The following is a 24,113-nucleotide window of genomic DNA, read 5'->3' as shown; positions in this document are numbered from 1 at the left end:
TCGCCCGCCGAGGGTCCCCCTCCGAGCAGCGGCCGAGCCGGCTCTCCGACCCCTCCAAGTGTGCACCGCGCATTTCTCCGCGCTCCCGCTCATGCCTGGGCAGCAATGAAGTCCGCTTCCCCGGGCTCCTACGACACGGGGGAAGCTACATGCAGCCACAGACGAATTCCCAGGCATCGTTACCCTCCCATGGGGTAACCCCATGTCAACTGGACACAATTCTACACTCAGGGAACCCGCAGCGAGGGGACAAGCAGTGCCGGCGTAGCATGACACGGGCAAGGACAACGGGTCGCACTGGGTAGTGGTTCTCCACCCCGCTCCGCCTCGTCTCGTCTGTCGAAACCCCACCGAAGACAGGTGGTTGTGGGCCGCCCAGCTTGAACCTGCAGATCGCCTACCGCCCGGAGGCTTGCTCCCGGCACCGCCTGCCGCCCGGACTCAGTACTGCGGCGGCCTGCCCCAGAGCACAGCGCGCTCACACCCGCAGGCCCGCCTCGAGTGCGACCGCCCCGCCCCTGGTGGAGAGTGAGTTACACAAGCCAAGCCCTCGCCAGACACTGGCACCTAACCTGCAGCCGTCTACGGATATGCGCTTTAAAAAGCCGGCTCCTAGATAAAAAGCTACACCCCGCACCAGACGGAACTCCGAAACTCTTAAGCTAGATGCTCACAAACTGTGGAAACTGCTTTCAACTGCTACAACCCACAGACGCAACCCATCCTAGGAATAACCAAAGCTCTAACTCGTTCAACACGCTGAAAAATAAAAGGATCCTCCAAGTTCATGTCAGACGGGTAATGTGCCGAGATCGTAACAAGGTTTAGAGGGACGCACATGTCACACAACGGTGTGAGCACCCAATCATCACGCTTATGAACTACAAAAGGATCGCGCGGATGTTTCTGTTAAGGAGTCCCGAGTATGTCCCACTGACTTTTAAGAAAGGGTGACAGACTTTTGCTTTATATATTCAGCCTCAACAGTGAAATCGGATATACTTTTAAAATATTTTCGGTATTTTTCTTTTGTTTCTACCTTAATAAATGAAAACAAAAACAAAATTAGCGAGCGGATATGTCTATGCAAATTTTTCGTCCAAAACACCACCTTTTTGAGGGGAACCTGGTCTCTGTTGCTTTACGACAAGCATGTCGTGAAATGACGAAGTGTTGCCTGAATATTGGCGGAAGCTAGCCTTGTGCTTTGCGGCAGCGAGGCGAGCTGGGTCCGGATCCTAACAGGTACTGCAGTGGTGGAAGGTGTGGAGGCGCCACCCGTGGAGGTGTTTGTGTCATGCCTTAGGGGTTTATTTCTTAAACTCTTAGGGTTTTTGTTTTTAATCTTCGGAAAGGCAAGAATAATTGATCTACTGTTGGGAGTCTGAGGCTCTGTTACTCCCGGAGAGGCTCCTTTCCCTTTCCTGCATCTTTTCCTTTACGCAGACTTTACTCTTTTGCGGGTGAGACTCGCGCCCCCCGAGCTCCACCCCGCCCCCCCCCCCCGACGTCTTGCCGTTTTATTTGGTTTTAGTTGCGTTCTTTGGGAGAATTCCAGCCTTCGGGTGATCTTATTTTCTCTAGCAGATCCCCACCAGCCTCCCATCTTGGCTTCCTGGACGAGACCCGCTCATCACTGCCGCAGTCTGAGGAATGGAGCAGGACAGCTCTCGGGAATCCCCATCGCAGGAAGGATCTTCCTTGCCGGGAGAGCGGCCTTCCTCCGCCCTCGGACAGTCTCTCTCCCAGGTTTTGCACCGTCTTACCAGCCAGGAGTCCCGACGGGGCAAGGCCAGAAGTGCAGTAATTCAGGACCTCGGTGCTCTAATAGAAGCCACAGAATGTGATCAATTATTTGAGGATAGTGGCACATCGCCCCGCGGAATGCCAGAGATGCTGGGGCAGGTGGCAAAAGCCCTAGAGAAGTATGCAGCCCCACCCAAGGAGCAGCAAGGTAGAGGTCATGGCCACTCTGAAGTGGCCGAGAAAGCGGCAGCAGTTGGGGTACTGTTTCTTAAACTGTTGGGGAAAGTTGAGGCGGCCCAGAATTCCATGCTTTGTCCTACATGGAAGATAGGCCTACGTCACTTGGCAGGACCCATCTATATTTTCGCGGTCACACACAGCTTAGAGCAACCATGGACCAGCCCGAGATCCCATGACGTTGCTGGAGAGGTGCTCTCCTTACTCCTCCGAGTTACTCAGTGTGGTTCTGTGGCAGGATTTCTGCACGGAGAAAATGAAGATGAGAAAGGGAGATTTACTGTAATAATGGAGCTTCTCAAACCTGATTTGAATAAGTGAGTATTCTTGTCAAAAGGGCCACTAACTTGAGCTTCAGCCTAACATTTTAGAATATTAGAGCTCAAAGAAACCCGAGTTTCTTCGATGGTAAGATAAAGGTGTTGTGATAATAGCAGATGTCTTAAGGCCCAGGAAGGTTGCAATTTGCTATAAATGACATTATCAGATATTGGCAAGTTCGACATTAGAGCCTAGGTCGTCAGATTTCCATTCCCTAGTGCTCTTTCCGGTCCTCTTGACAACTGTCCTGGACATCGGAAGGTCTGTCCCATTTATTTATATTAAGGTTTCTTAAGTTAGGTGAGGATGAGGATTTGGAGAGGATTTAAACTTATGATTTGAATTTAAACTTAGGGATCTTGAAACTCATCACTAGTTATTAGATGAGGTTGGTTGTTAGATATGAAAGTGGTGTTTGGAATGAAAAAAAGACCTTTAGATTGCTATCAGCTAAAGTATTTTCTGTGAGTTCCACTTGCTACTTTATACGTTATTACTATTAGTAACACGAAAGAGATGAGAGGAAAAGTGTGTACCTAACTGTCATTTTATCAGGAACTTGGAGTTTTGAAGTAGTCTGGTACTTTTTATTGGTTCTGAGTAGGACCAGGTCAGAGAGCCTTTCTGAACCTGTTGCATTTTTTTTGTAATATGAAGATAATATTATCTATTACACAGTTATTTTGAAGGTTGAGTAAAGTGTGTAAGCCCACTTTATAAGCTGCAAATTGCTTTTGTTCAAATATTGATTCACTTGCTCCCTTGTAATACTTATAATACTGAAGATGTTTCTTTTACTCCTGTCTCCCTTCTTAGCAGTTTTTTTTTTTTAAAGATTTTATTTATTATTTATTTGAGAGAGAGAATGAGAAAGAGAAAGAGAGCATGAGAGAGGGTAGGGTCAGGGAGAAGAAGACTCCCCGCTGAGCAGGGAGCCCGATGCGGGACTCGATCCCAGGACTCCAGGATCATGACCTGAGCCGAAGGCAGTCGCTTAACCAACTGAGCCACCCAGGCGCCCCCTTCTTAGCAGATCTTCCCTGTAACCACCCACGCCATCACCACAGATTCTTTACAAGCTACTGTTATAAATGGCTCCTCATTGGCTAAGCTTTAGACCCAGAGCCCTGGCAGATTCATTGTTAAATGTATTTAGTGTCAGGTTGTTTTTTGTTCTTTAGTGCAAGTTCTGTAAGTTATTTTGATCTAAATCTTAAAATGTATAACATCAAGAGTTACGTGTGATGTATTCTTTTCAAGGACAAGAAAATGCTCTGTTTAGCTTGAAGAGGTTGATTTTCTTTGCTGATTGATTCCATGTCGCTTTACTTAATGTGGTTTCACATTTCCGTGTAGGGAATCCTGGAAGAAAAACCCTGCCACCAAACATGTTTTCTCATGGACTCTGCAACAGGTCACCCGACCCTGGCTGAATGAACATCTGGAAAGGATACTCCCCCCATCACTGCTCATCTCGGATGACTATCAAACCGAGAACAAGATACTGGGTGTGCACTGCCTCCATCATGTTGTGCTGAATGTGGTAAGCAGCCTCTGCACTCTGCCATCTGTGTGGATGGGACAGATTGAGTCATCATGATACCATTTTATTGTTGTCTTTTTTAATCTTTTATTAGCTTCCTATTAATGTTGTTATGTGACTAAATTCACTTATTTATATTTTTTTCTTTATATTTTCCTTCTGCCAACCTAGTAAATTGTACCTCAGAGGTAACATGTGTAAGACTCCTGGACCATTATCCTGCATGTCAAACTGAATAACCAGACCTTGAGTAATTAACAGTTGATTTTCAAGGAGCAAAAAAAATCAGAAACTGAAAGAGGTTTTATCCAAATATGCAAGCCATTATTATGTTACTCAAGGAAACTTTTTTTTAAAACTGTGTATTTTGGAGCTTTTAAAATATACACAGAAGTAGAGAGTGGTATAATGAATCCTATGGCATGATAGCTTCTGTGTATCCATACTTCAGTTTCAAAAATTACCAACATTGGGTGCCTGGGTGGCTCAGTCTGTTAAGTGTCTGCCTTCCGCTCAGGTTGTGATCTCAGGGTCCTGGGATGGAGTCCTGCATGGGGCTCCCTGCCTCTGCACCTCCATGCTGCTTGGGTGCACATGCTTGCGCTCTCACTCTTTCAAAAAATAAATAAAATCTTAAAAAAAAAAAATCAACATTTTGGCAACCTTGGAAAAATTTTAATTGGGTAATTTGCTTGCAGCCGGCTGCTGATTTGCTCCAGTATAACAGAGCCCAGGTCCTCTACCATGCCCTTTTCAACCACCTGTACACACCAGAGTACAACCTCATTCAGGTAATTGTAATTTTGTAATTGTAATTGTACTCAGTTCTCAAATTTGAATAGAAGGTGGTATTACGTGAATAAGAATAGTTGAGACATTTTCCTCTTTTGGAAAGTGAGGATGATGACTAAGTCATAGCCAACTTGAAAATAAAGAGGTAGCAAATGACTAGTGAAAATGTCAGCACTGAGCAGGCATCCACATTTCTGAGTCTCCACAGAAGAGCCAGTGTTTTGTCTTCGCATCTGGGTCAATTCTGTATCACTTGAGGGTGGCTTTGTCTGAAAAGTTCTATTTTTATTAACTTGTGTCCTCTGCCTCCTTGTATCAACACACACTTGAAACTCTTTGTAAGTTGGGTATTATAGTGCCACTCTTCCTTCCTAAAGACATTGAATAGCTACTGTGTGTGAGTAACCATTGTAGGTTCCAAGAGTGAATGGATCAGACAGGGTTTCTGGCTTTAAGAAACCCTTTGGAAAGGCATGTAAATAAGTATTTATACATGTCTATAGTACAGGGTGATAAATCTATTAAGAAGAGGTTTGTATAGAATGCAGTGGGTGTCCAGCAAAGGGCGGCTAACCAGGTTTGGTGGTGTTGGGATGATTTTAGGAGGATTTAGGAAGGAGGTGATATTTGAAGGATGAACAGAAGTTTCTTAGGACAGGCAAGAACATTCTGAAGACAGAAGAAACAAGTTCTATAAAATCAGAGGTAGAAATAGCCTCTTTTTTTAATGCCTGTCCTCCCTTCCCCAATCCCCCCAGCCACCTTTCTTTTTAAATATTAAGTATTCATAAATATTAAGTATTAAATTGAGAATCCAGGTATTGACAGCCAAAAAGTTTAAGGCTCTTTAGATGATGGTTTAAAAACAAAACAAAACTAAGAGAAAAAAAAAAAATCCCGAGAGAGCTAGAAGGGAGTGCTTAGATACTGAAACTTCACATAGGGTGGTCAGACTGGATACAAATGAGGACCACCGTAGATTCTTTGTAGGAGCAGTTTTATTGTGAGTATGTGTAACTATCAATTTAACTTAGAAATTTAGTGGCAATAGACTTAGATTCCTACAATTTCGGTTAAAGTCCCAGCTGTGCCCATAAGGTCCCATTTCATAGCTTAGCAAAGAACAGTCTGGACGAGAAGGTGTTAGGGGCGCCTGGGTGGCTCATTCATTAAGCGTCTGCCTTCGTTCGGCTCAGGTCATGATCCCAGGGTCCTGGGATCGAGCCCTGCATCGGGCTCCCTGCTCAGCGGGAGGCCTGCTTCTCCCTCTCCCACTCCCCCTGCTTGGGTGTTAACTTGTTTGGAGATGATGTAAAACAAGCTTGAAAATATAAAGTAATATACACTTCATGTATTACTGGTATCTTTCAGAATTCTATCACACGGACCCCAAGGATAGATTAATAAAATTGCTAGACCAATCAGTGAATGTGAATGCCAATAGACGAACAGTTCTTTTCTATTACTTCCTCCTAGGCTGTGCTCCTGTGTCTGCTAGATTTATTCCCCGTCCTAGAGAAAGGCCTGCACTGGAAGGGAGGTGCCGCTCGACCCACCACGCACTGTGATGAGGTACTGCAGTTGATCCTGACGCACATGGAGCCGGAGCACCGCCTTCTCTTACGCAGGACCTACGCGAGAAACCTCCCAGCGTTTGTGAAGAGGCGAGTGCCTGGGCTGCTGGTCCGGCCTACTCTTCATCTCCTTGGTGCCACATTTTCTCTTTCCTTTTTAGGTTGGGGATTCTAACTGTCCGGCACTTAAAGAGGCTGGAGCGAGTCATCATTGGTTATCTGGAGGTTTATGATGGACCAGAGGAGGAGGCTAGATTGAAGATACTGGAAACTCTGAAACTGCTCATGCAGTATGCATGGCCCAGGTAAAACAGCCAAGCAGGCAGGTGTGCCAAGAGGGGCAGAACTCAGCCAATACTCTCTTCAGAAATTGCCCAGGTGTACTTTCAGTACAAAGTCTTAAGGACATACCTTATATTTGAATATCCATTTTTACATTTCTATTGGATATTGAAATGAGGAAGTCGCATTGAAAAGATAAAATATACCCATTGTTACTGCAGGGGTACCTCTCTCTAGGTTTATAATGTATATTAGAATTTCAGAGGCTGTTTAGAAGCGATACAATGCTTAACTTTGTTCACCCCAGAGTTTTTTAAATCTAATTGAGAACAGAGAACTTCATAACACATTACTGAACATCTGCAGAGCAGTGACCAGGAGAATACTAATTGATGATTGCTTAGAAAGCATTCCAACTCTGGTTGGAGGTTGGTGTCAGGAACAATAAACTGGAACCCAGACATGTTTTGTCAGCAAATACTCTTCTTGCATGGACAACAAAGTTTAATTCACCTAGAGTCCAGTGCTCCAAAAACATCTCTATCTGTTCTGAACCATAATACTCTTTATTTCCTTAGAAGCTTCCCAGTCTTTACCCTTAGTTAGGTCTATTACTGGACTGTCTTTGTTTACTTCCTGTCTTTCTTCTCTACTGAACTGTAAGCCCACTCTGGGATACTGAGTATACAAGTTTTCTCAGTACTTGGTTATTACATACACAAATATTAGAAGAATGGATGGACTAGAACAGACTGAACGGATGGATGATGAAATTGAATCCAGTTAACGTTCCAGGTGGAGATTGGCAGGCCCAAGTAGGAAGGTTAGAAAATGAATGCCTGTATGGAAGCAGTTGGGCTGGGAAGTGGGAAACAGGTTTTATGTTGATGACAGGTAGGAAAGCTGAGCAGCAAACAATGTAGGAAACGGGCTTCATATTTACTAAATCGAGGGATGCAAACTTACTCTTCCAGTCACATTTCTGCCCAGAAATATGGTGTAGTATGCATATTTTCCCACTACAAATTATTTTTCAGCTCTGATTAAGGCTTTTAAGGTTTTTTTATTATATAAAAAAAAAAGTACAGGGGCGCCTGGGTAGCTGTCATTAAGTGTCTGCCTTCAGCTCAGGTCATGATCCCAGGGTCCTGGGATCGAGCCCCGCCTTGGGCTCCCTGCTCCGCGGGAAGCCTGCTTCTCCCTCTCCCACTCCCCCTGCTTGTGTTCCCTCTCCCGCTGTGTCTGTCAAATAAATAAAATCTTCAAAAAAAAAAAATACATACAATTTACCATTTAAAAGTGGACTCAGTGACATTAAGTACCTTCACAGTTTTGTACAACCATCACCACTATCCTTTTCCAGAATTTTTTTTATCAAGATAAAAACTTTCAGAAAGGCTAATAAGTTGAAGTAAATAGGCTGGGCTTAACTGATGGTAAGCGAGGATCTGGAACTGAGGGACAGAAAATTCTAATTGACAGTGAGGTCCCTGAAAGCAAGCCTCTTTCTCTCACTTTAATTTCCAGGCCCAACGCCCGGGTGGCTCAGTCGTTAAGTGTCAGCCTTCGGCTCAGGTCATGATCCCAGGGTCCTGGGATGGAGCCCCACATCGGGCTCCCTGCTCAGCGCGAAGCCTGCTGCTTCTCCCTCTCCCACTCCCCCTGCTCTCGCTATCTGTCAAATAAATAAAATCTTAAAAAAAAAAAAACTTCCAGGCCCAAGACTACATAAAAGTTAAAGTACTGTGGACCATTTCTTCTTCTCTGGCCTAAAGTCTAAGCCCCTGGTAAGGGGAGATCCCAATTCTCCCTTTTCAGGAGGGATTATTTCCTTACAGTAGAACCAAGCTTCTGGAAGGGAGCAAGGTATTTAGGCCAGTGTGTGTATATGAGTACACACTATGCTGCAGAGAAAGAGGGGCTCGCAGTTAAGAAATCTGGTATATGGTCTCTAGTTCTGCTTCTGGCTCCGTGGTCTTTAAGTCAGTTCACTTTAGTTCATTTAGGAAATGAGGGCTTTACAACTTAGATGGCCTTTGAAATCTGTTTTAATATCCTGATTTAGAGTATGAACATAACTTTTTCTTCTTGATTCCAGAGTTTCCTGTAGACTTGTGGTCTTACTGAAGGCTCTCCTGAAACTGATATGCGATGTAGCAAAGGATCCAAACCTTACACCTGAGCCTGTTAAGAACACCTTATTAGAGGAAGCCACAGATTGCCTGATTCTCCTGGACCACTGTTCTCAAGGACAGGTGAAGGTAAGAGTCTGCAACCTGGTCCTTAAGTAATTCCTATGACTGATGAAAATTTACTGTTCACATGCCTGACCAAGTTTGTAAATGAACATGGAGGGTTCAGGTTCCCACCTTGGAGACCGCTAGCCTTCAACAGAGGTTGATTAACACCTAATTTTTCTTTTAAAGCTATTCAGAATTTAGACCAAAAGGTTTCTGGGGTGAGGACAGAAAATGCACAAAAGATTAAGAGGTTTATAAAACTTAAGTTCTGTTTTAGTCATCTGAATTTTTTTTTTAAATGGTGAAATAATGAGCTATAAACCACCAAGGAGTAATAATGTAAGTAGAGTGATTCAGATCGATCCCAGAAATGTTTCCAGTTTTTCTGGGGCAACTGTATTTTTCCATATTCTTATTTATCCACATGGGAGTTCTTCCTTTAGTTTCATATTCCACAAAAGTTAATTTCTCAAAGCCAAAGCATGTAATAGCTATGTGTGTATATTTATATATATTTAATAAACTATTGCCTCATTTCTTCCATTTAGAAATCTAAATTTATATCCTAAAAGTATTTAGAAATAGTGTAGTTTGTTGTTTTATCAGCTTATTCAAATTACTTTGTGTTGGCTCTTTCATCTCAGGCAGTTTTCGAGTCCCTGGATCCAATCTGATTTGCACTGGCTGGTATTAACTCGCTTCTTCCTGAGCCAGCAGGACACTTCCATGTACAACGACACTGTTTTTAACGTTAACACCTGTTCCACAAACTGCTCTCTAGTCTTGTCTGTTCATCCTTTCTTTGACTATGGTACCAAGAAAGAAGAACCAAGGTAAAAGGAAAAGAAATACCAATTAAAAAGAAAAATCAAAGCCTATTTGGTTTCATGTTTCAGGGTCTCCTGGTCAAAATTCTCCAAAGCTGTGAAGACAGTAAGGTGGTGAACTGTATCAGAAAAGTGCAGCAGGTGTCTGAAGGCGCGTCCTGTGACGGAACTTAAATTTGTCTTTCCTAAAGCAGGAAGGCTTTTCTTCTTGTTCCAACTGTGTAAATGGAATTGTTTAAGAAAAAAGGTATTTTCACACTAAACATTATAACTTAGACCTTCTTTTTCCTTCTTTTATTCCCAAAGAAGTAGGGAAAAGAGAACAAGAAAAAAAATGAAGTCTGGGCATTTCTAAATAAAGTTGGGGGATTGGAGGGGAGGACGCCAAGGAAACGGGTGGATAGCATTTAAAATTTAGAAATATTTATACCCACAAATTCATCTGTTAAGCTTCTTGGGCTCAAGCTGTTACTTCAAAGCATATGCCAACGCTATAAAAATACTCTGTTCACAACTTAAGGCTTCCTCCGCTCCCTCCCAGATTTCGTGCCCCACAGAAGTAGCATAAATATTAAAAACACAAATATTGTGTTAAGTACTATATGAAAGCTAAAACTGGAGGTGTGCACGTTTATGGTAAAAGAAAGGAGGATGCTGAAAATGTTCAGTCCTATTTATAAATGTCCAAAGAAAAGTCACGTTGTTTTGGCCTTGGCCACAGGCTCTGTCTCCTGCTCATACTCTATCTCCACATAGGCTCGTTTTCTCCGCAAGGGTCCTTTCAAGGGTGTTTTGCCTTTATGTCTGGTATCAAGGGCCTTTTCTTCTTCCTCGATGGAGGATTTATCATCCTGATCTTCATCACTGCTGGCATCCAGTTTATCCATATCCTGATAGAGGGAAAGAAAAGAGAAAATTCATCCCCCAAACTCCTTTCATTGTACTCTCAATTTAGAACCAGAGAATTTATCTGCCTGTGTGTTCAGAAACCTTCTTTTCCCTGAAAGCCCAAAATCTCACCTCAAAATCACTTATGTCACTCTCCTCCACCTCATCATCTTCCACAAACTCTCTCTTCCCCACATCCTAAAAAAACACATAGCTGTTAAGTTCAAAATACAGAATGAAAATTCAGCTTACACATCTAGTTTTATTTTTTGATAAGTGCATAAATAACAAAGAGATTCACAGTCTACTTACTAGGCTCAACCAAAATCTACTTATTTCCAAGTTTAATTACTTCTGATTTAAAAACATTTCAGGGATATCAATTCTCATGCCTAATATAAATCATCAGAGAGTAAAACATCCTCATTTTAATTTGTTTAAAAAAATCAGTATACAGGTAGGGCTTTACAAACAATTCTGTACATTTAATTAAACCTATTAATTTCAAGTACCAAAAAAGGGTTACTCTTAGGAAAAGTACACCTATGGGGACGCCTGGGTGGCTCGGTTGTTAAGCATCTGCCTTCGGCTCAGGTCATGATACCAGGGTCCTGGGATCGAGCCCCACATCTTCTCCCTCTCCCACTCCCCCTGCTTGTGTTCCCTCTCTTGCTGTCTCTGTCAAACAAATATATAAAATCTTAAAAAAAAAAGTACACCTATGTGCCTATGTGAGTGTACCATGTGATTAAGCAACTACTTGGTAAATCTGGCCTTTTCCTAAAAATACAATCATTCCAGTACCTCCCCTATATTAATAGTGAAATTAAATCCTGTATAAATTTCAGGAGGTTCCTTAATGGTAGATTCTTTTTTTTTTTTTTTTTTAGATTTTATTTATTTATTAGGGGGAGAGAGAGAAAGCACAAGCAGAGGGAGAAGCAGGCTCCTCGCTGAGCAGGGAGCCCGACGTGGGACTCGATCCTAGGACCCCGGTATCATGACCTGAGCCAAAGGCAGATTCTTAACCGACTGAGCCACCCAGGTGTCCCTTTAATGGTATGTTCTATCAGCTGATGAGGATTCTTCATTTGTCCCCTTGTAGGAAAAATTTTAGAATGCCTATAAGTAGGATTAAAATTGTCAATGTGTAAATAGTTTGTTGGCTGAACTAAAATTAACCTCATAATAGAAAAAAATGACCAAAGAATTATTTTTGGTTAGCGGAATGAAAATGATATTCTCTCAAGTACAGGTAAAGAGATATAGTTCTACAGATTACTGCATGATGAAGCAAAAACAAGGCTTACTTCTTCATCTTCGTCATCTTTTTCCTCAGAATCTGAAGAGTCACTCTCTGCCTCCTGCTGTTCCAGGGCCTTGTCGAAAGCATGAATGGGGAAGTTGTAGATGTCACCATACTGAAGGACAGAAACACACACCGGCTTTAATGACATCTCAATCTCACACTTGAAGTCCACTGTCCAATAAGCATATTCCTCAGTGATTAAATGAGAATACTTAAGTTGATTAAGTAGTAATATTTCTGTATTAATTTCAAGCACAGAACCAACAATATCTTTAAAAGTACATTTTAAATAATCAGTGGTTAAAATCAGACAGGTAACTTCCATGAAGAATAGAAAAGCACATCACTTAAAACTTAGTAGTGTATAAAACCCATGGGTTGGAACAAACGTAAATTTGCTGACAGAAAGGAAATGATAAGGAAAATAAGTTTTATTCATTTTGTCTTTTAAATGACACTAATTTTTAAAAAGAGAATTAAAAACTCATTTTAAAGAACCTTAGAAGACTAGGGTAATACGCAGGAGGATCAAAACTGCATGTCTTTTATACAGAGATCTGGAACTAAAATGGAGAAGCCAAGGCCTATATATTTGTTTTATTCCAGGAACAAAATCAAAGTGAAGCTCTTTCCAGCATCTTTGAAAATAAAACACATTTCCCCACTATTTCCTAGTATGATATTGGTCTAAAAAATAAAATTTACATCCCAAAGTTCCTGGCTTTCTCACCGTATCTTGTTTCAGTCTCTCCAGCAATTCCTTTTCAATAGCATTATCCAGCTGAGCAGCTATTAATGCCTTTTCCTGTAACAGAAAAATTTGAGTAAACCCATTTACTTCATTAATACTCATTTTCAGCCTGTAGAAGTGGAAGAAACCAAGTTTTTATTTAAAAAAAAAAAATCACTTTTTTTCCCCTCTTGCTATCACCGGGACTCATACCTCTCCAGCCAGATATATTCCTGCTTTCAAACTTTGGGAACCTTTTAAATTTAAAAATTCCAATGGTTTTATAAATAGCATTTTATTTTATTTTTTGGGGGAGGGGGGGGCTTGTCCAGGCCATTTTATTTAATAAAATTTTACAAAAATCAGTGCCTCCATCAGAACCAGAGAACTGCTCAGAGTCAGAGGGGAGGACCAGAAGCAGAGAAAGGCCGCCGGACTATAAATAGCATTTTAAATTCTAACGAAGCCTTTCATAGATACACAAAGCATGTAGGTCTATATGCATTTCAGTGTCTTAGAAAATGAGCAATCCTGGGGCGCCTGGGTGGCTCAGTCAGTAAAGCATCTGCCTTCAGCTCAGGTCATGATCCCAGGGTCCTGGGATCGAGCCCCGCATTGGGCTCCCTGCTCAGTGGGGGGGTCTGCTGCTCCCTCTCCTGCTCCCCCTGCTTTTGCGCCCTCTGTCAAATAAATACATCTTTAAAAAAAAAAAAAAATGACCAATCCTGAAACAGATTTTGTAAAAGCTGAGAAAGGGAAATAGAGACTTTGACTCCTACTTTTTCTAAAACCATGTTAGATTCCATGTGACAGACAGAAAAAAAGATTAAAAATCTCTTCCTCCAATGATTGCATCAAAAACGATAATGATACATGGTATCAAACTACCACCCACAACCAAAACATAAAAATCTAACCTCAGTCTATCTTTCTTGCCTAAGACTGCATTAATTTAATAGTAAAGATCATAAAATTTTATGAATAAGAAAAAAGTCTTACTGGGGCACATGAGCAGTTAAGAGGCTATCGTGATGTTCTGCACTGTTCTCTCAAGTGGGTGCTCACACCTCAAGGGCGATCCACTGAGGTGCAGACAGAAAATAGTCAAAATTGCTGTGTATGTATTTTTTCTTTAAAAATTAAGTTATATTTTTTTATGCATAATAACACTGGTGCCTTAACTCTGGCCATAAAGCAAATAGCTGTGTGTCAAATACAGTGAGGAAGATAACCTAAGGGAAAAATACTGCCCAGAGTCTGAAAGTGGGGATTCTCACTACTTTTATTCACATGATTACAGCATACGGCAGTTGATGTTTGCTTAAGTGGATTTATAGATACTGAATACTTTGCAATACCACAGGAAGAGTTATAAAGGTATACTATTTAATTGTTTAGTACTTAAAAAGAGTTCTACATCTTAAAAGAATTATGCATTTTTCACAAAAAGAAAAATGTTCCAAATTTTCCAGGATGACAGATGACTGTAATAATGTAACAACAGAAGCTTTAAAAAATACACTTAACTCCATTCTTTCAAGAGAAAAGCAATATTTTAACAGTGAGTTTAAAATGTTTTTAAACTTGTTCTGTGGATAGAACATTTAAAAAAGGAAAGTGATTACATCTATAAGTGACATTGTGAAAACATATGTCTCCCATAAATCACACAATCTGGAAATGTAATTTTCCAGCTGATTTAAAAATCTTCCAAATCGACATTTTTCAGAAGGCTTCAAACTTACCTGGTAAAAGCAGAACAACTTAATTTCCTCTGAACTACAGGCCAATATCTCTCATGAATTCAGATGCAAAAATCCTCAACAAGATATTAGCAAACCGAATCCAACAATATATTAAAAAAAATCATATACCATCATTAAGTGGGATTTATTTCCAGGATGCAAGGGTGGTTCAATATTCACAAAACAATCAACGTGATACATCATTCAGAGAAGGGATAAAGACCACAGGATCATTTCAACAGATGCAGATAAAGCATTTGCCAAAGTACAACATCCATTCTTGATAAAAACTCTCTGCAAGGTAGGTCTAGAGGGGACATATCTCAACATTAAATACAGTCCTTATATAAAAAACCTACAGCCAAAATCATCCTCAATGGGGAACGACAGAGCTTTTCCCCTAAGGTCAGGAACAAGACAGGGATGTCCACTCTCACCACTTGTTATTCAACATGGTACTGGAAGTCCTAGCCATAGCAGTTAGACAACACAAAGAAATAAAAGGCATCCAAATTGGTAAGGAAGACGTAAAATGTTCACTGTATGCAGATGACATGATACTAGAAATAGAAAACCCTAGAGACTCCACCAGAAAACTGCTAGAGCTGATAAACGAATGCAGTAAAGTCGCAGGATACAAAATCAGTGTACAGAAATCTGTTTCATTCCTACACACTAATAATGAAGCAGCAGAAAGTGAAATAAAACAATCCCATTTACAACTGCATGAAAAGCAATAAAATATCTAAGGATAAACTTAACCCAAGAGGTGAAAGACCTGTATTTTGTGAACAGTGATGAAAGAATCCAAAAGGATGCAAAGAAATGGGAAGACATTCCATTCCATGCTCGTGGGATGGAAGAGCAAATAATGAATGTCCATAGTACCCAAAGCAATCCACACATTAAATGCAATCTCTATCAAAATACCACCAACATTTTTCACAGAAGTAAAACAAACAATCCTACAATTTGTATGGAACCACAAAAAACCTCGAATAGGCAAAGCAATCTTGAAAAAGAAAAACAAAACTGGAGGTATCCCAATTCCAGATTTCAAGTTATATTACAAAGCAGTAGTAATTAAAACAGAATGGTACGGGCATAAAAACAGACACATAAATCAATGGAATAGAACAGAAAACCCAGAAATAAACTCACAATTACATTGTCAATTAATCTTTGACAAAGGAGGAATGAATATACAATGGGAAAAAGACAGTCTCTCCAACAAACAGTACTGGGAAAACTGGACAACCACAGGCAAAAGAATGAAATGGGACCACTTTCTTTCACCATACACAAAAATAAATTCAAAATGGATTAAAGAGCTAAATATGAGACCCAAAACCATAAAAATCCTTGAAGAGATCACAGGGGTAATGTCTCTGATGTCTGCCATAAGGAAATTTTTCTAGTTATGTCTAAGATAAGGGAAATAAAGGCAAAAATAAACTATTGAGACTATATCAAAATAGTTTCTGCCCAGCAAAGGAAACAATCAACAGAACTAAAAGGCAACCGGGCACCTGGGTGGCTCAGTTGGTTGGGCGGCTGCCTTCAGCTCAGGTCATGATCCTGGAGTCCCGGGATCGCGTCCCGCTTCGGGCTCCCTGCTCAGCGAGGAGCCTGCTTCTCCCTCTAACCCTCCCCCCTCTCATGTACTCTCATTCTCGCTCTCTCAAATAAATAAATCTTAAAAAAAAAAAACAGACTAAAAGGCAACCTACTGAATGGGAGAAAATATTTGCAAATGATATATCTGACAAAGGGTTAATATCCAAAACATACAAAGGACTGATAAAACTTAACAGCCCAAAACCAATCCAATTAAAAAATGGGCAGAAGACATATCCAAAATATATAAAGGACTGATAAAACTCAACAGCCCAAAACCAATCCAATTAAAAAATGGGCAGAAGACATGAACAGACATTTCTCCAAAGAAGATATCCAGATGGCTAATGGACACATGAAGATGCTCAACATCACTCATCATCAGGGAAGTGCAAATCAAAACTACAATGAGGTATCTCCTCACACTGTCAGAATGGCTAAAATCAACAGCACAAGAAACAAGTGTTGGTGAGGATGTGGAGCATCTTGCACTGCTGGTGGGAATACAAACTGGAGCGGTCACTATAGAACAGTATGGAGATTCCTCAGAAAGTTAAAAATAGAACTACCCTACGAGCCAGGCATCACACTGCTGGCTATTTAGCCAAAAAATACCAAAATACTTTAATCTAAAGGGATGCATGCGCCACTCTGTTTATTGCAGCATTATTTACAATAGCCAAAGTATGGGAACAGCCCAAGTGTCCACTGACTGATGAACGGATACAGAAGCGTGTATATATATGGAATATTACTCAGCCATAAAAAAATGACACCCTGCCATTTGCAACGACATAGATAGAGAGTATAATGCTAAGTGAAATAAGTCAGAGAAAGACAAATACCATAGGATTTGACTCCAATGTGGGATTTAAGAAAGAAAACGAGAAAAGGAAAACAAAAAGACAAACCAGGAAATAGACTCTTTAACTATAGAAAACTGACGGTTACCAGAGGGGAGGTGGGTGGGAAGATGGGGGAAATAGGGGATGGGAATTAAAGAGGTTTATCATGGGGGGGAAAGAAAAAAGAATGCTCAAACCCTGCTGAGAGTAGTATGCAATGTGTAAGAAAGGCAACATACCAAAGGTCTGATTTCTGAAACATTTAACCTCAAGAATTTCAGACAAGGTATTCCTTCTGTTCTCCATTATATATATCCCTAAGAACCCTTACTTTAACCTGCCCTGAAAGTCATAAACCTAAAATATGAATATCCGGTATCTTATACAACTAATACAACAGTATTATCCATTAGTGAACCCAAGGCCTGAGCAGTTCACAGACAATAGTGACTGAATCTTTTTCATGATCCCTATCTACACACCCCTAACCTCAATGAAAATACAGAAGCTATGAATCCCAAAATAATAAGTTACCTCTCTTCTTTTTTCCCTCCGTTCCACCTTCTTACTCAAGGGAACAAGTTTCCTCCTACGGAAAACAGAACACATTATCAGAAAACCGAAGTGCATGTTCTGCGTGTACCTTTAAAAAAAAAAAGAGAAGAGGGGCGCCTGGGTGGCTCAGTCGGTTAAGCGTCTGCCTTCGGCTCAGGTCACGATCTCAGGGTCCTGGGATCAAGCCCCACATGGGGCTCCTTGCTCAGCGGGGAGCCTGCTTCTCCCTTTGCCTGCCACTCCTTCTGCTTGTGTGCTCACGCACTCTCTCTCTGACAAATAAATAAAATCTTTAAAAAAATGAGGAGAAAAAAGGATTGGAGTTGATTTTGTAGGGCTCAGCTCAATATAGCCAAGATTATATACTTTAACAATTTTCTAGGTATTTAATGCTATAGAAAGTCAGACATTTTCATATGTATTTTATTTATTTATTTATTTTTAAAGATTTTATTTATTTGAGAGAGAGAATGAGAGAGAGAGCATGAGAGGGGGGAGGGTCAGAGGGAGAAGCAGACTCCCTGCTGAGCAGGGAGCCCGATGTGGGACTCGATCCCGAGACTCCAGGATCATGACCTGAGCCGAAGGCAGTCACTTAACCAACTGAGCCACCCAGGCGCCCTTCATATGTATTTTAATGTGTATTTTACTTTTTGTTTTCTTTAGGCGTTCTGAGACTTCTGAGGGCATTCACTGTGCCAAGATTAACGCTTCAGTTTTAACAAAGAATTTTCTGTAGAAGACTGCCATCTTTAGCTTTCTCTGCAGGTCACAATGAAGAAGTATTAGGATCTATCACTCCTTGGGAAGATATTCTGTGGATTTCATATCACTTTTAAAAATTAGTTTTCAGTGAACTCAGAATAAAGTTCTTACATTCTTATTTATTTAAAAAAGTTTTTAGGTCATCGTCAATTCCTTAATTTTATGATTCTGTCAGGGAGTTATAAAGAAAATTTTCTGAAGCTGCTTTTCAGACAGGGAGGGGTCAGACAGGGAGGGGATCATCAAGTTTTACTCAACTGTTTTTTAAATCCTGCAGCATCAAAGGGCACAATTTTAACTGGAAATAAACTTTCTTCTTGCAACATATCATAAAAGGTTATCCGAAATTGGATTTAATAAGAAGCATTACCAGAGATTTCATAATCTCTCATCTTCCTAATATGTCCCATGGAAAGATAGACTTAAAAAATAAATATAATAAATGAATGATCTAAATACTTACTGTCGCTTTAGTGTAAGTTTTCTAATTCGAATTAGGTACTGGGTGATCTTGGTGAATCTCTGCTTACACTTGTGTCGAATGAAACGGGGCCAGTAAATTAGATTTTCATCTATCTGCTCCAGTGCTTTCTCATAGTTTTTATGAAGCCGGACCTATCAAACAGAAAAAAGGAAGCTTAAAGAGTAAGGGTAAATTATTAGGTCTTCACTGCTATGATACCCATGGGACCTAAGGAGGTTGGCTTCAAAAGTTTAATCCAGGGGCACTATTGTGGCTCAGCTGGTGAAGCATCTGACTCTTGATTTGGGCTCAGGTCATGATTTCAGGGTCCTGGGGTCGAGCCCTGTGTTGGGCTCTGTGCTCAACATGGAGTCTGCTTCTCCCTCTGCCCACCCCCCACCTCCCTGCTCATACTCTCTCTCTCATAAGCAAATAAATCTTTTTTTTTCTTAAAGATTTATTTATTTATTTATTTGACAGAGAGAGAAACAGCAAGAGAGGGAACACAAGCAGGGGGAGAGGAAGAGGAGGAAGCAGGCTTCCCGCGGAGCAGGGAGCCCAACACGGGGCTCCATCCCAGGACCCTGGGATCATGACCTGAGCCAAAGGCAGACCGCTTAACGACCGAGCCACCCAGGTGCCCCTCATAAACAAATAAATCTTAATGAAAAGTTTAATACAGCTATGGTCAAGGAAGAGAGAAAAGCATGTGGCATTTTTGCTCTTGATTAATGATCATTGTAATTTTATGCCAAGTCTTACCCGTTCCCAGAGACGCCTAGGAAAAGCTGCTCGCTCTATAACCTTCATATACAAGTAGCACTGTCCTGCAGGATAAAATAAATACCATTAATATTATTTACAGAGAGACTAGAGAACATCCTTTTATGAGCTGTTGACTAGTTCTCATGGAAGTTAAAACTGAGGAGTTACCTTTCTCTTCTTTGATAGTGGCATACTGACTGTTTGCCAGGGGACAAGACGACCGATTACACAGTCCAGTCAGGCTATATTCATTTCTGCAAAAACTCTGAGTCTTAGTTCTAGAATGGGAGGAAAAGAGCAAAAATTGTAAGATGAATTACCAAGAGGGCAACTGAAGGAATCTTTGTTCAATATGCAAATCTAGACTCACCTAATCTTAAAGGAACAAAACTGCTTGTTTCCTAGTGTATCCCAGATAACCTACAAGACAAAGAAAAAACCCAATTCAATTGCTTTGACCCAACAGATGGGAATATTAACTCAAGAAAACAATGCCCTAGGGCAATGCCCTGGTTTACTGAGGAAGTCTCAAAGGAGTCTTTGAGGAATGAGAGGAGGAAGAAATGCTTTGTAAAATAGTCTGATCTGTTTTCTTTTTACAAAGATTCTTGTAGAAAAATAAAATACAAATTGGCAATAGCCATCACCCCATGACCCACAGATAAAATTTCATTAGAATTTTGTAAATATTTTTGAATTTTTTCTATACATGTACTTTCCATCAACCAGTATGCCTATATTTTTAAAAATGAGATGTATATACATTCTTTTTTTACTTGATATGTTCATTATCCATTGTAAAAGGCTGCACAGTACTAGACTGTTGGATATATGTACCATAATTTGATCTCATCTGGCAAAGAAAATCATCTACTGCTATCTTCTACTAACATGTACTTTATTCTTTCAGCATTGATTATATATTTAATTTATGTAAGGCACTGGTATCTCTAAATCCTGACACACAGGAGGTACTCAAGTATTTGTTGAATCAAAGAAGGTATAGTCCTTAAACAGTTTTATCTATCTATTTAGGGGGAATGAAATGTAAACAAAACACCACAAAGCATTAGTCTAAGTGCCACAAAAGAAGTTTTTAAGAGCCTTTGACAAGTGAGCTGCCCTGAGGAACTGGGAAAGGTTTTAAAGAAGTTAAAGCCTAAAACATAAATAAGTGTAAACAAACAGAATAACATTTTTAGAATTTTATAGGATGTGTCTTTGGTGGGGGATGACAGGAAACAGGTGAGAGGAAATCAAACTGGGAAAGGAGTTAATTCTAGCTTGTGGCTTTAAATATCATCTATAAGTTGATGACTCCCAAATTGTCATCTCCTGGTCAAACTTCTCTCCAGAGCCAAAGTATATATACACCCAACTGTCAACCTGACATCTCCACTTGGATGTCTGAAAGGTATCGCACACATTAACAACCAAATGAAGCTCTCAATTCCACATCCCTCAAAATACTGTTTTCCTTCCCCGTCTCCACAAATATAACCACCACTGAACTATTTGGACAAATCCAAAAATCCTTTGATTTTTCCCTTTCCCCCTTCACTGAATGGATCACGTAGTGTTTTCAGTTATACCAATAATACAGATCTCAAATTCATCCACTTCTTTTCCTCTCCACCATTACTACCTTGATTGAAACTACTTTCATCATACTCTAGTCTCCTTGCTTTCATTCTTTCTCTCCTTCAAAATAACCACACAACTTTTCACAAAATAAGTCAGATGTCATTTCCCATTAGAAGCCCTAAAAATACTTCCTACAAGACTCTACATGATCTTGTCCTGCAAGCATATCCAACTCAGTATCTCTCTCTCTTCCCTCGATTCCTATAGCACAGGTCACATTGGTATTCTGTAATATATTCCTTTTTTCTTACCTCCAGATCTTTGCATTTTACTGTTCCCATGGCCTGGACCTGGATTTTTTGCTTTTCCCTCAGCCCCTCAATGCCTGCTTGTTCTCATCTTTTAGATCTCAGCTCAAATGTCTTCCATTCAGGGAAACCTTCCCAGATCAGCTTTGTCTGAAGTGGTCTCTGCTAATTACTCTCTACTTCATCAACCTTGGTCTTTCTTTCACAGTATTATTACACAGTACAATGGTTTTCAATTTGTTCACGTGTATACCACCTGTCTCCTCCACCAGAGTGCTCCAGGAAAAGAGGTCTTTTGTCTGCTTATTAAAAACTAAATCTCCAGTAATTACACAGTACTTGGCACACCGTAAACACTTGTTATTTCTCATACATGTAACTAAATAAATGAATCAAGGGGGCGTCTGCCTTCGGCTCAGGTCATGATCCCAGGCTCCTGGGATCAGCCCCGTGTCGGGCTCCCTGCTCGGCGGGAAGCCTGCTTCTCCCTCTCCCACTCCCCCTGCTTGTGTTCCCTCTCTCGCTCTCTGTCAAAAAATAAAACCTTTAAAAATAAAGAAACATTATTAAATAAATGAATCGAGGATGCTTCCAAAAAATTATGACTTGGGCAGCCAATGGAGCAAATGTAAAGAAAAATCTAACACAGAAAAAGCAGACTTAAAAGTAACATACACGTGGAAGAAAGGGAGCCTTAAATTTCATGTCCAAACTTGGCCGTACCAACCCCCACCTCACCCCCCACCCGCGCCTGCCTCCCACGTCCAGTGACACCACAGGCAAAGTCCTTCACTGCTGGGTACCATGGACTGGATAAGCCAACCCTGTGGATTGAAGTGACGGTGTTCCAGCCCGTTTACCCAGTTAAGGAAGCGGGCTGGGGATCCCGAGTAGACACGTGAGAGCCCCACGCTCGGAAATCGGGGTTCTAGAAGCCTCGGTTCTGGAGCAACACGAGGCTAATGCGATGGGCCAGCTGAGTGGCTTCTGAGTCTCCTAAAGCGGGAGAACCCAGGTGGCAGAGAAACACGACACTCACATCATCTGACTGCATGGCGTCCGCGGTTCAGAATGCAAAGCCTGGCCAGATCTAGGGAGCAGCCATGCTTCTTCCGGAAAATCACTTCCGGAGAGCCTGGTCTCACCTATCGCGAGAGTTTTGATTTCTCGGGCTTGCGTAGTGCCCTTGGGCGGCGCAACTTCCGCGTTCACCGCCACGTCCGGTCCGTCACCGCCAGTTCTTACTGCCTATATCTTGTTCCGGGTCTCCCTTTGGGACGGTAAACCGTTTAGCGGCCCCCTGCTACTCCGCGCAGGAGTCGGCCAAGGCTTGGGGCGCGGAGGTGGAGGTCGCTGGGCACGCCCTTGTACAGAGCGCGGTCTATGACTGCCCTGAGGTTTGGCTGGCCCACGCCGGCGGCCGGCCTCCTCTGTCGCGGGGTGCGCTCAGGAAAGCGCGGTCCGCCTCCCGCCGGCCCCTAGCGCCTAGCCGTCGGAGCTGCATTACTATTACTCCGCCGTCGCCGGGGCTGTGGAGCTCGAACTCGGTCCCTCTTCACCCGAGACCCGCGCTCCCGCTCCCGCACTCACTTCCCTCTCGCTTAACCTTGCACGCACTGTTGTTTGCTGTGACGCTGGGTCTTGACCTTTGAAATTTATGGATTGGCTAATATTAAAAGCAAAAAAAAAAAAAAAATTGGAGGATTAAGTTTGTCCCCCTCTTTTTATTTTTGACGGGAAAAAGAAAACGTTTAGTAGCTCATACCGTTTTTCTCAAGAAAGGCCAGATTAATACCAAAAGAGCAAAAAAAGGCATAATCTCAGAATAAGGATGGGCACTTACTTTGCATATCACATTATAAAGTAATTATATCGTAAGTAATGTGTGTGCTGCATACAGGTGAAAACTATGAATTGGAACCACCCTGTTAAAGGGGTGCCTGGGTGGTTCAGTCAGTTAAGCCGAGGCTTAACTGATGGATTCGACTCAAGTCATGATCTCGGAGTCCTGGAATCCAGTCCCTTCCCGGACTCCTTGCTCAGCGGGGATGTGGCTTGAGGAGTCTCTCTTTCCCTCTCCCTCTGTCCCTCCCTTCCGCTGTCAATCTCCCTCTAAAAATAAGTAAATCTTAAACAAAACGACCTCTTGGAAACCATTGATTTGGCAGTGGTTTTTGGAGCCAAATTTAGGTTATAAAAACAAACTGCTATTTACTAAGTATCTTTAGGCAAGTTACCCTTTAGCAAACAATCCCATTTGAAAAAGGGGGGATATATGATGGCTGGTGGTATGTTAAATGCATAGTTTACATTGCTTCATAAGAAACAGTTTTGATTGTTCTCACTCATCTACTTGCCTTTCCTGGTTTAAAGACTTAAGAGGACAGTCATCACACATACAATGCCCTTTTATGTTAAAATCGAGTTTAAAAATAATATGGAAGAGGGATGCCTGGCTGGCTCAATAGCAGAGTCTGCGACTCCTGATCTCCAGGTAGTGAGTTCAGCCCTCCCTTGGGTGTAGAGATTACTTAAAAAATAAATCAAAAGATGAAGCTTAAGAAATAATAATGTGGAAGAAATCAAAAGATAATACCACGTGTACCACACCACACTCCCCAAATTATTTAAGTAGAGGAAGTGATATATGTATATATGTATGTATATACATTTTGTATATATATACATTGTGTGTATATACTACATTTCTTACCCAACTCATCAGTTGATAGACATTTAGGTTCTTACCATATCTTTGGGTATTGTAAATGCTGCAATGAATGCGGGGGGTGCATACCATTAACCATTCAAAAACATGGGTTTGAATTGTATGGATCCACTTATATGTGAATTTTTTTTCAATAAATAAAGTGCAGTACTGTAAATGTATTTTCTTTCCCATGGGATTTTTAACATTTTTTTTCTAGCTTAGTTTATGGTAAGAATACAGTATATAATACATATACCAAATATGTAT

General features: G+C 41.2%; 2 protein-coding genes and 1 non-coding gene across 7 annotated transcripts; 1 reads left to right on the top strand and 2 right to left on the bottom strand.

The window, feature by feature from the left end:
• The first annotated feature begins 604 nt into the window (after positions 1-604).
• Positions 605-18,057, top strand: TTI2 (TELO2 interacting protein 2). 5 transcript variants are annotated; one of them, XM_088020949.1, is made up of 10 exons: positions 605-1,245; positions 1,585-2,300; positions 3,661-3,847; positions 4,546-4,638; positions 6,116-6,303; positions 6,375-6,518; positions 8,594-8,756; positions 9,632-9,809; positions 11,341-11,509; positions 17,918-18,057. In XM_088020949.1, exons 2-8 carry the CDS (start codon positions 1,654-1,656, stop codon positions 9,734-9,736), a joined length of 1,527 nt encoding a protein of 508 aa, XP_087877075.1. In that variant the 5' UTR covers positions 605-1,245; positions 1,585-1,653; the 3' UTR covers positions 9,737-9,809; positions 11,341-11,509; positions 17,918-18,057. The 5 variants fall into 5 exon arrangements, with proteins under 5 accessions (XP_087877075.1, XP_087877073.1, XP_087877072.1 ...); XM_088020947.1 differs by lacking the exon at positions 17,918-18,057 and adding an exon at positions 11,790-12,475 and having other exon boundaries at positions 1,588-2,300; XM_088020946.1 differs by lacking the exon at positions 17,918-18,057 and adding an exon at positions 11,790-12,475.
• Positions 789-893, bottom strand: LOC114203359 (small nucleolar RNA U13). Its single transcript, XR_003607965.1, has one exon. It is a non-coding gene; the product is annotated as a small nucleolar RNA U13 (small nucleolar RNA).
• Positions 9,842-22,261, bottom strand: MAK16 (MAK16 homolog). Its single transcript, XM_028096712.2, has 10 exons — positions 22,176-22,261; positions 19,615-19,664; positions 19,413-19,522; positions 19,242-19,306; positions 18,480-18,631; positions 17,231-17,285; positions 12,490-12,564; positions 11,761-11,871; positions 10,583-10,648; positions 9,842-10,452 (listed from the first exon to the last, which is right to left on the bottom strand). The coding sequence occupies exons 1-10, from the start codon at positions 22,188-22,190 to the stop codon at positions 10,258-10,260; spliced, it is 894 nt and encodes a 297-aa protein (XP_027952513.1). The 5' UTR covers positions 22,191-22,261; the 3' UTR covers positions 9,842-10,257.
• Positions 22,262-24,113: the final 1,852 nt, after the last annotated feature.

The sequence above is a fragment of the Eumetopias jubatus genome, unplaced genomic scaffold, assembly GCF_037043125.1.
Source record: "Eumetopias jubatus isolate StellerSeaLion01/CBP00866 unplaced genomic scaffold, mEumJub1_p1.0 scaffold_2, whole genome shotgun sequence".
Classification (NCBI taxonomy): domain Eukaryota; kingdom Metazoa; phylum Chordata; class Mammalia; order Carnivora; family Otariidae; genus Eumetopias; species Eumetopias jubatus.
This window is presented reverse-complemented; position numbering and strand designations above follow the sequence as displayed.